General features: G+C 47.4%; 2 protein-coding genes across 3 annotated transcripts in view; both read right to left on the bottom strand.

Annotated features, from left to right (window-relative positions):
• The window catches only part of spint2 (serine peptidase inhibitor, Kunitz type, 2), an 8,405-nt gene extending 2,173 nt beyond the window's left edge, over positions 1 to 6,232 (bottom strand). Inside the window, exons 1-7 of the mRNA XM_005751615.2 lie at positions 5,451 to 6,232; positions 3,425 to 3,595; positions 1,649 to 1,762; positions 1,013 to 1,174; positions 846 to 902; positions 514 to 678; positions 386 to 430 (exon numbers count right to left, since the gene is read on the bottom strand). Of these exons, the coding sequence (XP_005751672.1) occupies positions 386 to 430; positions 514 to 678; positions 846 to 902; positions 1,013 to 1,174; positions 1,649 to 1,762; positions 3,425 to 3,595; positions 5,451 to 5,895 (1,159 nt within the window). The 5' untranslated portion in view covers positions 5,896 to 6,232. The remainder of the gene's footprint in view (positions 1 to 385; positions 431 to 513; positions 679 to 845; positions 903 to 1,012; positions 1,175 to 1,648; positions 1,763 to 3,424; positions 3,596 to 5,450) is intronic.
• Positions 6,233 to 10,343: 4,111 nt separating this feature from the next.
• Positions 10,344 to 14,995, bottom strand: part of LOC102194024 (transmembrane 4 L6 family member 5) — a 14,534-nt gene continuing 9,882 nt past the window's right edge. The window contains exons 4-7 of one of the 2 annotated variants that reach the window (XM_005751614.2): positions 11,367 to 11,435; positions 11,062 to 11,216; positions 10,715 to 10,907; positions 10,344 to 10,609 (exon numbers count right to left, since the gene is read on the bottom strand). In XM_005751614.2, coding sequence (XP_005751671.1) covers positions 10,589 to 10,609; positions 10,715 to 10,907; positions 11,062 to 11,216; positions 11,367 to 11,435 — 438 coding nt within the window. In that variant the 3' untranslated portion in view covers positions 10,344 to 10,588. Of the gene's footprint in view, positions 10,610 to 10,714; positions 10,908 to 11,061; positions 11,436 to 14,995 lie in introns of both variants that reach the window. The other variant, XM_005751613.1, reaches the window with a different exon arrangement.

Genomic DNA, 14,995 nt, shown 5'->3' with positions numbered 1-14,995 from the left:
CAGACGCAAACACACACACACACACACACACGCACACACACAAACACGCACACACGCGGACACGCACACACGCGGACACGCACACACGCGGACACAAAGACACACACGCAGATACAGAAACACACGCACACACACACACGCACACACACACGCACAGGCAGACAGAAACACGCAGACACAGAAACACGCAGACACAGAAACACGCAGACACACACGCAGACACAGAAACACACGCACAGGCAGACACACACGCAGACACAGAAACACACGCACAGGCAGACACACACGCACAGGCAGACACGCACAGGCAGACACACACACACAGGCAGACACACACACACAGGCAGACACACACACACACACAGGCAGACAGACACACACTCACCTGCGGTCCAGTGGTTTTGGACTTTATCATGAAAGTCAAGCCGACCTGAAAGAGAAAGCGGAGGTCAGAGGTCAGAGTTCACCGTGACGAGGGCCACTTTAAGATGGATGTAGGCGGTGTCTCTTTACCTCCACTGCAGCTACTCATGCACTCATCCTCGCTGCCATACCGGTTGTAATTGCCACGGCAACCGCCATATATGAAGGGCCGGCAGGAGGCGGAGTCTAGATCGTAGTAGAACATTGTGAAGGCGGCACGGCAGGGCCCGGAGTCCGGCTTCTCTGTGCACATCCCTGTAACACACGGGCGCAATCACACTCTCCTCCAGCTGCTGCCTACATTACCCACATTGCAACTGCACCGTGCCAGCAGCAGTCCCCATATCAACCTAATCATGTGTGCTCTAGCTCCACCCACAGTCAGGTGACATGCTGCAGCAAGGGTGCGTTTCATTTCTTACCCTTGTTGTCTGAGGAGTCCTCATCTGCGGATTTCTTAGAGGATGGAAGGACGGACACTGCAGAAGACAAACACGTCAGCGAACGCTCTTCCACCTGCCCGACAGGTCAGGATCTTGGATCTCTCACCTGTGCAGGTACCCTCAGCTGATGTGCATGTGTCTCTCACCTGTGCAGGTCTGCATGCAGCTCTCTCTGGTTGGGTAGTTGTTCTTGTTTCCTCTGCAGCCTCCGTACATGAACATCTCACAGTTTCCTGTCTCTCGGTTGTAGTACCAGTGCCTCAGCGATGCTCTGCAGGGACCCGTTTCAGGCTTCGCCTCGCAGTACTCTGATTGGACAACACCACACAGGTGTCACTTATATGGAGAGGCAGGTAAAAGTTTCATATTTGTGAAAGAGTAAAAGGATATCATATCATTTCCCTCGGCAGTTACCTCTGCAGGAGGGAGAAAGAAAGGCGGTTAGTCACTTCCTGTTTTCGGACCTGAGTTTTACTTCCTGTTCCTACCTGTCTACTTGTATACCTGTGTTTTACTTTTTGTCTAAAATTAAATTTAAAGGCAATTTTTTTTATTTTTCATAAAACTGGGACAAAAACTTCCTGTTCACAGCCCTACTGCAGCACTGTTTGAACCTGGTTGTCCTGCAGGTGGCAGCACTGCATCTTCCTCTAGAAGAAGTACTTTTCAAAGGTAACTTGAGTGGGACTGCTAGTAGTACTGGAGTACTGCAGTAGTGACAGGTGTTATAAATGATCAGTGTTATTGATCAGTGATTGGTTGGTGAGTCGGGGTGGCGTTACCAGATTTGTCAAAGTCAGCAGATTCTGGATCAGATTCAACCAGAACATTTGGAGCCATCCGAGGAGCTTTAACAGGAGGAGGAGCAGGAGTGGACTCATCAGGGAGAACTGGGCCTGGAAAAACACACACAGTTTACTTTGACCAGGTGTGCTCCACAGGTGTAACCAGGTGCAGCACCTAAATGAAGAATGCCCGTCCTTCCAGTTGAACACTCAACCAATCGGGGGCATGAATGCTGTCATGTGGGTTTACAGTGCTGCTTTTGTAAACTCATCAGCTGAGTACAGGTAAGCCAAAGCTGTCCTTTTAAAGGAAAGCTGATGGTGAGAGGACACACTCCACTGATCGTCCAGCAGGTTGTATACAGGCGCTGTGGAGAGCATCCTCACACAGAACATGACATCGTGGTTTGGGAACAGCTGTGTGAAGGACCAAAAAGCTCTCCAGAGAGTGATCCGTACAGCAGAACGCTGCTGCAGGATTGCTCTCCCCCCGCTTCAGGAGGGGGGGGAGATGCCGGACTAGAGCAGCGCAGATACTGAAGGACCCGTCCCATCCTGGCAACAAACTGTTCCAACTTCTGCAATCTGGTAGAAGGTTCCGCATCTTCCGGGCAAGGACAGAGAGACTCAAGAGGAGCTTCTATCCTCAAGCCATCCGTGCCCTAAACACACACACCCGCCCTCTCACATCATCTATAACTGACTGAGACAGGACTCTCTTCCAGACACTAAACCAAGGCACAATGTACATTTCAATTCCTTTAATTTTAAATATGTTTATATTGTCTATCCTGTAAAATAGTCAGATGTCTATTCATATTAATGTACAGAATTCACCTGCTTGCTGCTACTACTGCACATTCACCCAGTGTATATAGTATATGTATGGATATATATATATATAATGTTTTTCCTCTACACACCCCCCCAATTTTTCCACATGTCGAGGAGCGTGTCAGGCTACATTTCACTGTGTGTTATACTTGTATAACTATGCATGTGACAAATAAAGAACCTTGAACCTTGAACCAGGTTGAAGTAAACCAGGTGTTCTCTGGTTTACCTGGAACAAAAACGTTAAACTGATCCAGTTCTGGTTCACTCAGGTACAAACACCAGACCACCTTAAACAAACCAGCTGTTAGTCCCGCCCCTTTTACATTCTTTAGATCAGATTTTAATGTTTTTACTGCGTGAGTAAACACACCTTTGATACAGTGTGTGTGTCCTCTGTGATCATGGTGCCTTTAAGCAGTGTCGTAATAATCTGAAAATCGAGTGTCTGACAGGAAAAGTCACCTGATCTGATTGTCCAATCAAATCATCTCAGATGGGAGAAGATGCGAGCCGCTCAGCTGCTGTTGTTTGATTCAGAAACACGGAGGACAAAAATGATTTTAATGAAGGAAATTTAAGAAAGGACAAAGATTTGTGCTGTGAACTTTGACCCCACAGCTGTCACAGCCAGAGCCCCCCCACAGTCGGTTTAATAATGACCCTCACAGTCTGTGTGCTCGATCAGTCAAACGTTGGTTACTGATTATCAAACACGTCATTAGTCTGTGACTTTAAAGGAGTGGTTTCATATCCGATCTGTAACGTGTGCCGTGGATCTGTGTTTTAATGACGCTCGCGTGTGTCGTTTTTTTTTCTTCAACCTGCAGGTGAAATCCGCCTGCGCGCCTCATCCCCACACAGTCAACGATGAATTTATATCCCCCGTGTCCTTAAATAGGCACTGTTCCTTTAAACAAACATAAACAGGAAGTTTACCTGTGACCCCGGAACAGGTGGCCTCACACTCCTCCTGAGACTCAAAGTGGTTTCTGTTGGCCTCGCAGCCGCCGTACACGAAGCCGCTGCAGTTCCCGCTCGTCACGTTGTAGAAGAAGCGTGGGAAGGCAGCGCGACACGGGCCCACCTTCATCGGCAAGCGACAGCGAACTGAGAGAGACAACAGAGACACCGTCAATAACAGCACTGATAATCTTTCGGCGCTCTCTGATTGGCTGAGTTCAAACCCTGTCAGTTTCCTGTAATTTTCAAAGTGCTCTTGAGCAACAGCTCTCCAGCTTCCTGAAGGAGTGCGTTTGTTTGTTGACCTCTGACCTCAGGCTTCTGATGCAAAGATGAGCCAGTTTTGTCTCTGCTCATAACAGACACCTGAGCAAAGAACCAGTTTTAAACTGTCTTTAGGCTCTTTGTCACGGTCATCATAGCTCACTAAAATAAAAATAAGAACTAGATGTTTGGAAAAAGAAAGAACACTAACAAAGTTAGTGGTCGTGGAAACTAAACGAATGAGACGTTTTAACACTTATTAGTTTGGTAAATATACCTTCCCTGACGAGGCTCAGACTCTGCAGTCACATGTTTGTCAAACGCCCTCCTCACAGTAAGAACTTAAAAAGTGTAAAACTAACACTCAAAGTATCATCTACTAATGACGATCATCTAGTGTCCACTGAAGCCTCATCAGACAGGTCTCAGTGAAGGACGGCTGTCAGGAAGTCATTCCACATGAGGGGACACAGGAGAAAAGACTGAGGTCTGAAAATGACACGAGAACTGGACTGAAGAGGACCAGGTGTGACAGAGCGATGGATCCACATCAGTATGTATGAGGAGATCCCACACTGAGAGTCTGCAGCCATCTGTGAGCCACGGTGGAGGCGCTGCCATGGCTTCAGCTGACCTTCCAACCAAAATACAAAGAAAGGAGTGTTGACGTATCAGGTAACACCAATGAGTTAATCCAGAAAACCAGGTGCATTATGGGTGTGCCAGCAAAATAAACTGGACAGTAGATGGACTCAAAAACCCAAACCTCATGAAAATCTCAGGTGTTTAAATCACCTTCAAACAAACAGGTGAGGGCTCCGCCTCCTCTCAGGTGAAGCAGCCCGACCGGTCCAACCTCTCGGAGAACAAACAGCCTGTAAAAATACCTGCACAGGTGGATTCCAGGTAGGGCATGGTGTCACATTTACAAGGAAACAAATGAGAGCAGATCATTAACTCTCAGAGGTGCTCGACCCGAGAGAGGCTGCCGGGGGCTCCCATGATGCACTGCGGGTTTCTTCTTCACTCACCTTGTGCTCATAAAGCTCTCTGTTTCAGGTAATCACTGAGCAGCTGAAAGCCTCATCCGTCACGTTAGACTAAAAAGGTCAAAGGTCAGTTTCTCTGTGACATCAATTTCACTTGTTTTTATCATTATTATAATAATGACCACAGCGTCCACGCTCTCAGGTTCAGTCCATGTTTGGCGCTTCCTGTTGACATTAGTGTGAATATGTCTCTGATCAACCAGAGCGTGAAGCGTCACAAAGAGGCCACAGGTCACGGGTGTGTGTCTGCAGTTCACCTGTGCAGGTAACAATGCAGCAGAGCAGGATGGGCAGCATTGGTCAACAACAATGAGGCACCAAATGCGCCGCCCACAGCGACTCCCTTTTCACAGATTCACACGCCAACTCTGTTATTGATCAGGAAGTATGAGCTCAGTATTCTCAAAGGTTTCAGTGAATGAGGTCATTACTGAGTCAGCTCTGACTCCGCCTTCTTTTGTTTCTTTTATTTTGAAAGTCTTCAGCACGAAGGAGGAAATCAATAATAATAATAATAATAATAATAATAATAATAATAACGACCAATAATCAAGTTAAACTGATCAGGTTTCTCCCTGCAGACTGATCAATGAGCCATTTATCGATTAGGTAAAGGATCAGTTATGTTCAGCCTGATCTGTCAGCTCCATTACGGCTCTGCCTGTCGATCAATAATCAAAGCTTCTTACTGTTGTTAGACCCGTTGCTCCGCGGCTCCCAGCGCTGCACCTGCGGCATGTTGTTCTCCTCCTGGCCGCCCTCCTGCGCATCTCCGTCGGCCTTTTCCGCCACGAGCTTACGGTAAACCTCAAACTGGCTACTGGGACGAAGTGCGCAGGCGTTGTGGCCGTCCCCACAGCCCACCAGCTTGCAGTGGGTCGGTCCGTCCGTCGGAAACCCGATCACAGCCAGGTCGCAATCCGGGAGCGCGCAGCACATCGCCCGACAACTCTTGGGATCGAGCTCCATCACATTGCTCAGCAGCCGCGCTCCGCCAGCCTCGAAATCCGGGACCTGTTTGGGGTCGGTGGACTGGTTCCAACTGCAGTCCATAGCCAGACCCGAAGCCAGCACGAGCCCGAGCGCGAGCAGCTTCAGCGGGATCAGCGGGATGGTCGCGCCCCCAGTCATCATCAACAATCAATACAAAGCTCCAATAATCAGGAAACAGCGCAGCGAGCCTCCACACGGTCACTTCCGTGTTCTTGGCTCTGTCGCACTTACATTTACCTACGACAGGTGCGGCAAGCGAGGCCTCGCCCACACCCAGACGTCACTCACACTCAGACACACACACTCAGACACACAGAGTTCTGCTGAACGGTGAAAACCTCAAAGGTTCAAATAAAACTCGTTTTGTTTTACTGATGACGATGAATCTTCAGCACAGAGCAGGAGAACAGAGTTTGAATTACAGTCAATCATTTGGTGTCTGAGCGCGCTCAGTGCTGCTGTTGGTCTCTAAGGTGACGGCTGCACATTACAGCTGTTTCCATGGAAACATGAACACCTCCTGTCCCACATCCTGATGAAGGAGACCTGATATCAGATCAGAGGGCATTAATGTGATTGGCTGAACAGGTGTGTTCACTGTTTGCAGCAGAGTGACACTCAGCAGGAAAGCAGAATCAGCACATGTTCACATGACCACACGCACTCTGAGCTGCTGGGCTGCACACAAAAGAATCAGAGGAAATGGCTGATTTCAAACTCTGAGCTCGACACATGACTCGGCTCCTCTGCTTCCTTCTGAGGGCCTCTGGATGTCTGGAGTCTTGATCTCGTCCATACCTGCTTCACGCCCTGGAGGACGGGGCTGTGGCCCCCCCACACCCTCTAGCAGATCATTACATGAAGGAACCTTTTAAAAAAACAAGCGCGTCCATGCTCACAGGTGTACACACGGGTGATCACACCCACAAACTACACCCTTTTTGGCTCCTACCTCAAAGCACACTGTGTTCTGTTGATCTTATGTGCTGCACAATAATGTTTAATATTTAGTATTTACTGTCATATTCCCATATATCATCGCGATGATGTTGATTGTGTTGCTCTTTTTTTTTTCTTCAGCTTGTTTTCTCTTTTTTCATTCTCAACAGGTGATGGCCTGGCCTGCATTTGTACAGCGCTTTTCTAGTCCCTAAGGACCCCAAAGCGCTTTACACTACATTCAGTCATCCACCCAGTCACACACACATTCACACACTGGTGATGGCAGCTACATTGTAGCCACAGCCACCCTGGGGCGCACTGACAGAGGCGAGGCTGCCGGACACTGGCGCCACCGGGCCCTCTGACCACCACCAGTAGGCAAACATGGGGTTAGTATCTTGCCTAAGGATATTTGGCATGCAGCCAGGATGCAGCCTGGGATCAAACCACCGACCTTCTGATTAGTGGCTGACCTGCTCTGCCACCTGAGCTACAGCCACCCCAGGTGATTGATAGATGGATTTTTTGTCTGCTTATTTTGTTGGTTTTTGTTTTTTGCCCTTTATCCCCGTCCCTCTTCCCCGCTGTTTTTCTTTCCCTCTTTCTTTCTCCCCTTTCTTTTACCCAGGCTCTTTCGTCTTCAACCGTCAGTGACCTGCAGAGCAGCACCATGGCGAAGGTTTATCAGAGAGGTCTTCTGTGATATTATAATATGCCCCCTTCATCTCTCGAGCTCCCATTTCATCTTAAAAGGCTGGAAGATGTTACAGAACGTCTAGACAGAAAACAATAATGGATTGGATTGATATAGCGCTTTTCAAGGCACCCAAAGCACTTTACAATGCCACTATTCATTCACTCTCACATTCATACACTGGTGGAGGCAGCTACAGTTGTAGCCACAGCTGCCCTGGGGCAGACTGACAGAGGCGAGGCTGCCATATCGCACCATCGGCCCCTCTGGCCAACACCAGTAGGCGGTAGGGTAAAGTGTCTTGCCCAAGGACACAACGACCAGGACAGAGAGCCCAGGGATTGAACCGGCGTCCTTCCGGTTACAGATGCACTTCCCAACCCCCTGAGCCACGGTCGCTCAAGTCCTTTAGAGGCTGTCCACGTGCTCAGATCTGACCGACAGTGAATCATTCATGGCGTGCAGGAAACATGATGAGAGCCTGATTAAGGACAGGGAGAAATGGGCTCCGATGTTAAATCAGCACAGACTGAGGGCTGATTAGACCAAAACCTTTACATGAAAAAGCTGAGAAACTTAAGAATCTTCTCTGGCTGGTGAATTGGGGTCTTTTTATGTGGTTAAAGTCACATCATGCACATGAATCCATGCTGGCTGCATGTATATATATCAACTAAAAATTGCACAGACTTGTAAAGATCATTTCTCATCGCTGCCTATTTTCATTTTTGCAGTGTTGTGTTTAACATGTCATCAAAGCCGTGCCACCTACATGCAAATGTATAATCAAAGGTAAACTTGTACACACAGACAGCTACACGCACAGTTTTACAGATATTTTTCTACTTCATGCTCATGAATTCATAAGACAGTGTGTATGCCAGGCAGAGCAGACTAACATGACAGCCTCCTGACAGCTCCCGTACACAGGCAGCCTGCTTTGTGTTTTAGATATACAGTATATTTTGAAAGTTATTCAAGAGCAAGGGTGCGGAGGGAGCAGAAACACCACATGAATAAATAGAAATCAAACACTCACCGGCTGAGGTTTTGGCACTTTGAGCAGAGATATGGGGGAAGGTGTCAAGGGGTATGACAACAGGGTTTGACAAGGGGGCCATGACGGGCAGCAGACAAAATAAGAAAATAAATAAATAATAAAAAATACTTGTGTGATGATTGATCAATCAGCCCTCTGAGCCCTCCTGAGCTTCAGCTCATGTTGTCATGTCATGGTCTGTGGAGTGGACAGTAGTGGACCCAAAGACAGACACACGAAACGTGGAAACAGTGCTGATCTGAACAGAAAACGTGTCTTTTATTATGGCCGAAAACATGAACCACACACGAAAAAGAGAAACTAATCGCAAAAACCTAAACTGGGAAAATAAATACATGAAAACCAGGAACACTAGGAAATAGATTTGAGACACGAGGAGCTTAGCAGATGATCAGACGACCAGCAGAGGGAGACAGAGGGCGTAAATACACAGAAAGGTACGATGGAACCAGCTGACAGATGAACATGACTCCACAGGGGAAGCAAAATTAAACACACCGAACATGGAGCACGGGACTGTCAAAATAAAACAGGAAATAGGCAGAGTAAGACACTCGGACTAAACAAGTGAACAGGGAAGTGACAATGGGAGACGAGACACGGATCAAACTACGGAACACGTACAAAGGACACAACGGGCTGGGAGACATGACGCTGAACACAAGGAGAACATGGGAACAAAGCGGGGAAACAAGACACGTGGACACACACACAAGGCGTTACACTGAGACGGCAAGCGTAACTGGACTGACCCTGACCTCAAACACACCACCTACAGTCAGATCAGGAAGACAACCCCATTTTAACTCCACCCTCACAACCCATTAACCAGCCCACCTGCCTCAGCAGAGCCTGCCGTCACAGGGAGTGTGGGCCTCACTCGTGTCTGCATTTCACACTGCAGACGTGGCTCTGAAACAGCCGCTGCATTTAGCTGCTGAACCAGAGTCCGACTCCACTTTCATCCTCACGGCTCTACTTCCTGTTTGTCACATGATTAAAAAAGAAACCTGAGCCATGATCCATCGCACGTGTGTGTGTATGGTACTTGTCTACGTGCGTAGTCAGGGTGTGACCTCTGGCTCACTCACACATTAATGCAGTGGAGTTCACTTGGAGCTGTGCGTCTGAGCCCTGCTTCATCTGAGGTCACCTTGACATTCAGGGCCAAGGTCGTCCTTAAAAGAGGAGCGAGAGTCTGAATAGCGTAATAGTGTTTGTTGGTGCATTCAAGTTTAAAAAGCTGAGCACCAACCACAATTTTATGTCAGCAACACAGTCCTGCAAAACCCCCAGACAGGTTGGAGTTGGAGTCATAATGCACCCAAATACAGGAGGAAAACTCAGCTTTATGTGCTGCAAGCTTGCAGATAAAACAGACTGAGACAGAACAGGATGGCTCAGGGTTCAAAGACGCCACACTGGACCATCATTCACATGGACCATAACCTCGAAACATCACACTGCAAACTCCACAAACACATGAATAAATACAGAGCGCTGTTGTTTGCGCTGTGTTGTTCTTATCTGAATGATCAGTGTAATCAGAACTGTGACATCTGCAGATATTATCTCTGCAACTAAAACCAAAACATCTTCAACACTTTTAGTTTTATTTGTTTTTATGGATTATCACAAAAACACAAACAGCATAAGCGTATGCTTCAGCCAATAACTGTTGATTAGCCTTGTCTCGTGCTTTCTTTGTGGTAGATCTTTATTCTGTATACACTGAGATATCTGAATGCTAATCAAAATAAATTAATTTAAAAAATAAAAAGTTTAATAAAAATGATCAGTAAACAACATAATCAATAAAAATCTGAGTTTAACTTTGAAAACAAAAATCAATGATTTAGTTGTTTTTTTTTAACCAAACATTTGAATTTGTTGAAGCTCTTATTAAGCACGAGGATATTATTTTATTATTGATTATTTAGCTTAACTGGATGTTTGAATAGTTTTATTCAGGAAAATAAATAAATAATTATTAAAAGGTACATGTACTGCAATCCTGCGTAAGGTCGAGGTATTTCAAGTTATTGATCTTCATGCTATTGATTATCTAAAGTGCATCAGTGAAAGACTTAATTTTAATTCTGTGTATCACAGTTGGAGCTCCCAGGATCGAACTCACGTCAAACTGAAACTGGACTGATCTGAAACATAGAAACACACACACACACACGTGCGACATGAATAAACTGCTAAATCTGGAGCAGACATTATAAATACATGGTCCAAAGGTGTGTTCTCCCACAGACCTTACTGTGGGAGAGGCCCCGGCCCAGAATCAGGCCAAGTATGGAGTTCAGGATGTTGGCCCCACAGAGGACCGTCTGCAGTCCGCTCACAGTCCCCATCACACTGAACAGGACCAAGTTCCACTGGACCACCGAGCTGGGCTCCAAGCAGACCCCAGACCACAGAGTCCTGTTGAACAGGTATCCCGAGTGTCTAAGGAGACAGGAAAATATCTGCCCAAGAGTACAAGGAAACATCTGTCCGAGGCTACAAAGAAAACATCTTTGACATTACTCCGAGTGTCTGAGGACAGAGAGACAGGAAACCACTAAAACCAGTTCAGAACATCTGTGTGAGTGTGTCTCACCGGCCTGGGAGGGGCTGCAGCGGGACCCCCCAGGTGGGACCAGAGGAGTCGTTGTAGAGGCAGAGGGGACCCTGAGACAGACCAGTGGCACTGACCAGGGAGCAGGAGGCAGCAGAGAGCAGACACAGGCAGGAGTAAAGCAGCTGGCACAACATCTGGAGAAGAGAGACGTGATATGACTGACAACATCTGGAGCAGCTCACACGTGTCAGAAAAATACAGATGTGTGGTTTCCAGATTTCACTTTGATAAAAAAAACATCTGTGATGAAAATCGGTGCGAGAGGGGGTGGAGCCTGAGGTCACCTGACTCCTGAACGCACAGCAGCCTCGGGTTCTGCTGCTCTGGACAAAGGCTCGAGCTCCAAGTAGAACCTGAAATCAGAGTTTAAAAATTCTAGTTAAACTGTTACACCTTGATATCATTTTCTACTTTAACTTTGTTGAGGTCCAATCACAAAGAGGAACATAAAAACACATCATCAGTAAGCAAATTATACTGATGCAAATGTAACTGACAAGTAAATGGTAAAATGGTAAATGGACTGATTCTTATATAGCGCATTTCTACTCTCCCGGAGTACTCAAAGTCAATACAATGAGTCAAAGGTCAAACATTAAAATCCCAAATGACAAAATGTACTGTACCAGACGCAGCACAGTTTTTATCGACAGTCACTGAGCAGATAAAACCACAACCAGGAACACACAAAAAATCCTCAGTAAGCAACTTGTACTAACACAAATTCAGCCATTTAAAATAACATGAATATGAAGGATATGGCTGGATTGTCTCAGGGGCATCTTTACACAACCTGCACCTGGTGTGATAGACTCCAGCCTCTGTGGATCTCAGAGCTTGTTCTTGTGCTGCCATGATTAGTGCCTCTGTGCTGTCTTTCAGTCCAGCTTTGTCCAGCCACTGGTAGGATTTCTGGATATCAGTCACTTACTCTACCTGCTGGTGGTACATACCGTGCAGGGGCCCGTCCTTCCATGATGGTGCCTCCTCTTGCTCCTCTTTGTTCTCACGTTTCTGCTGCCTGAGGTAACTGACACCAGACCCAGCACGATCGTGGCTCAAGAGTTAGGAGTTCGCCTTGTAATCGGAAGGTTGCCGGTTCGAGCCCCGGCTCGGACAGTCTGTCGTTGTGTCCTTGGGCAAGACACTTCACTGGTGGTGCCTACTGGTGGTGGTCAGAGGGCCCGGTGGCGCCAGTGTCCGGCAGCCTCGCCTCTGTCAGTGCGCCCCAGGGTGGCTGTGGCTACAATGTAGCTGCCATCACCAGTGTGTGAATGTGTGTGTGAATGGGTGGATGACTGGATATGTAAAGCGCTTTGGGGTCCTTAGGGACTAGAAAAGCGCTATATAAATACAGGCCATTTACCATTTGAGGTGCTGACATTCAACGGTCCCCAACCTCCTTCCTTCCACTTAGTGTACAGCCTCAGGGTGCTGGACTTGGGGTGAAACCCTCCGTGCATGGTCAGGAGCTTTCTTGTCTTGATGTCAGTGGCTTCTATCTCCTCCTTTGGCCAGCTTATTATCCCAGCAGGGTACCTGATCACAGGTAGGGCGTAGGTGTTGATAGTCCTCAGGACTTGCCCGACGCTCTGCAGGTACTTGGTGGTTGCAGCTTTCCTAGCGGCCTCTTCATGGTTCCCATTTGCCTGTGGGATCCCCAGGTACTTGTAGCTGTCCTCGATGTCTGCAATGTTGCCTTCTGGTAGTTCGATCCCCTAAGTTTGACTACCTTCGTCTAAAACTGCTCCGTGTCCACACTATCATTTTCAAAGAGTTGTTCGTCCACATTGAAACAGCCAAAAACGCTTACGTTCCAGTACTGTACATGCACGTAAAGTAACACAATTCAACCTCCCTCATTTCTGTCTGCTGTTTTTTTACTTTGCGGCTCTTTGAAACGTCGCGGCAAAATGTGAAGGAAAAGCACCAAATTTTTTAAATGGACTGACAATGAGGTGGAGTTGTTGCAGCGAGTAATATGAGAGTGCAAAGTTGCAAAAACGAGTGAGAATTAAAGAATTGGAAGAAAAGCTATCTGGAGCATGTACAGACTGATATTAACCTTTAATAGGTCTGTCAAAACTGACAGCAAACAAAATGCTGTCCACCACCTTAGTTGAATTGGTCACATGACTGCATCACATGACTAAAATGTATCATGGTTTTACAAAGCCTCCATTTTCACAGTCCACACCACAACGCAAAAGCTGCGTTTTTCAAACGTATCTGCTTTGGAGAGCATTTTCAAAAAGCTCAGTTTTCCTTGACCAAAAACGCCATCTCAGTGTGGACGGGAGGCCAAAACAGAGAGAAAAAGATCAAAACGTATTAGTGTAGACATGGCCTTTTTGTCCGTGTGCGTGCGTGTGAGGATGTGTGGCTTGCGTTCAGCCTGAGGAAGTGTCCTTTCACCCAATTAAGCGAAGATCAACAGTCTGCAGCCTACGCAGGTGGCCTGGAGGGAACTGGTGAGAGAGTTAGGGAGTCTCGTTGTCGCTATCAGGGGAGAATTTGTTGTTGTTCTCGTCGGCATTGGTCTTCAAGCGTCCAGCTGCCGCTGATAAGCTAGGGCCAAACCAGCTCAGATCAGCAAGAACCCCGTTGTCATGGTTCTGAATAGGTAGATGTCTTCAATGTCCTCGATAGACAGACCCGCCAGCCACACGACGCGCCACTTCTGCTACCCATCCATCGTGTATCCAGCAGGGAATGTCCCTCCACTGGGGCTCTCTCGAACCCAGGCTCCTCGTAGAGAAGAGAGTGTCAACTGCACTCAGGGACCAGTTGATCAAATCAACAGTTATAATTCTTCTTAACTTTTTAGAGAACAAGAACGAGACTGAAAGGATCTCTGAGGGTTAGAGTTAGACGAGACTAGACAAGGACATAGGAGCTAAGCAGGAAAGACAAGGGAGAGAGAGGCGTCCGCCTCCCCCAAGAGCTGAAGTATCAGTATCAGTATCATCAAGCTTTATTTGTCGCAAGCAGGTTGCCCTGCAGCGAAAATGGGACCCCCCCCCCCCCCGACATTACACACATAACACAGACATCACATGGGGTTACAAGTCGGAGATTGGCAGCGTTACAGAAGGAAAAACACTGAAATGTACACAACAAAGGGATGGTACAAGAGGAAAAAAAGAGACCCCCACTCATGCTGTGCTTCCATGGCAGGACAGCACGAGAACAGGAAACAAAAAAACTCCTCTGCACAAAAAAAAGAGCATAAGAATGAACACATCACCACATAGTGAAAGACATGACAAGCCACAGGGTTGGGTAGGGGATATCATAACACAATAAACACAGTGTGTACATCTGATCTGGGAACTGCTGCAATCTTTCGACTGTGCCGCCAGCTGACCCGACGTCTACATCATGGGGCAGGTAAGCATCGAAGGCGTTGGAAAGGGAAGGGGGATGAGTGAGTGCTTATCAGTGTAAGTGTGTGTGTGTGCGTGTCCATAGTTCAGCTGAGACAGTGTCCTTCGCCCTATCAGGCTAAGTAAACAGTCCTCCAGCCAATCCAGGTGGCCTTGCATGGGATGGGAAGAATAGCCGTAACACAGTCGTTATCAGGGAGTGATAGTTCAGCTCCAGCCTTGGGCCTGCAGCTGGCGCCGTGATGGGGGTTCGCAATTTCGATATTGATTTTGTAAATTTCCATGCGAGCAGCCCAGGAGAATTTTCAGGCTGGTCTTTAACACTCTGATGCTGGTCTCTCGATCTCCCGTTGGAGAGCCGCGCGCCTCCCCATGATGGTATCAAACTTCTGTTCCATGGTGTTGTCGTTCTTTTGATCCTGAGACCTCACAGCTGCAGTGATCCGTTCCGTGATGTCGTCCAACTGTCGCTCAAGGGTCTCATTTTGAGCAGGCCTCTCTCTGATGTTTCCCCTCATACGCTCAAT

The sequence above is a fragment of the Pundamilia nyererei genome, unplaced genomic scaffold (genome assembly GCF_000239375.1).
Source record: "Pundamilia nyererei isolate P.nyererei 1_Seehausen unplaced genomic scaffold, PunNye1.0 scaffold00319, whole genome shotgun sequence".
Classification (NCBI taxonomy): Eukaryota; Metazoa; Chordata; class Actinopteri; order Cichliformes; family Cichlidae; genus Pundamilia; species Pundamilia nyererei.
This window is presented reverse-complemented; position numbering and strand designations above follow the sequence as displayed.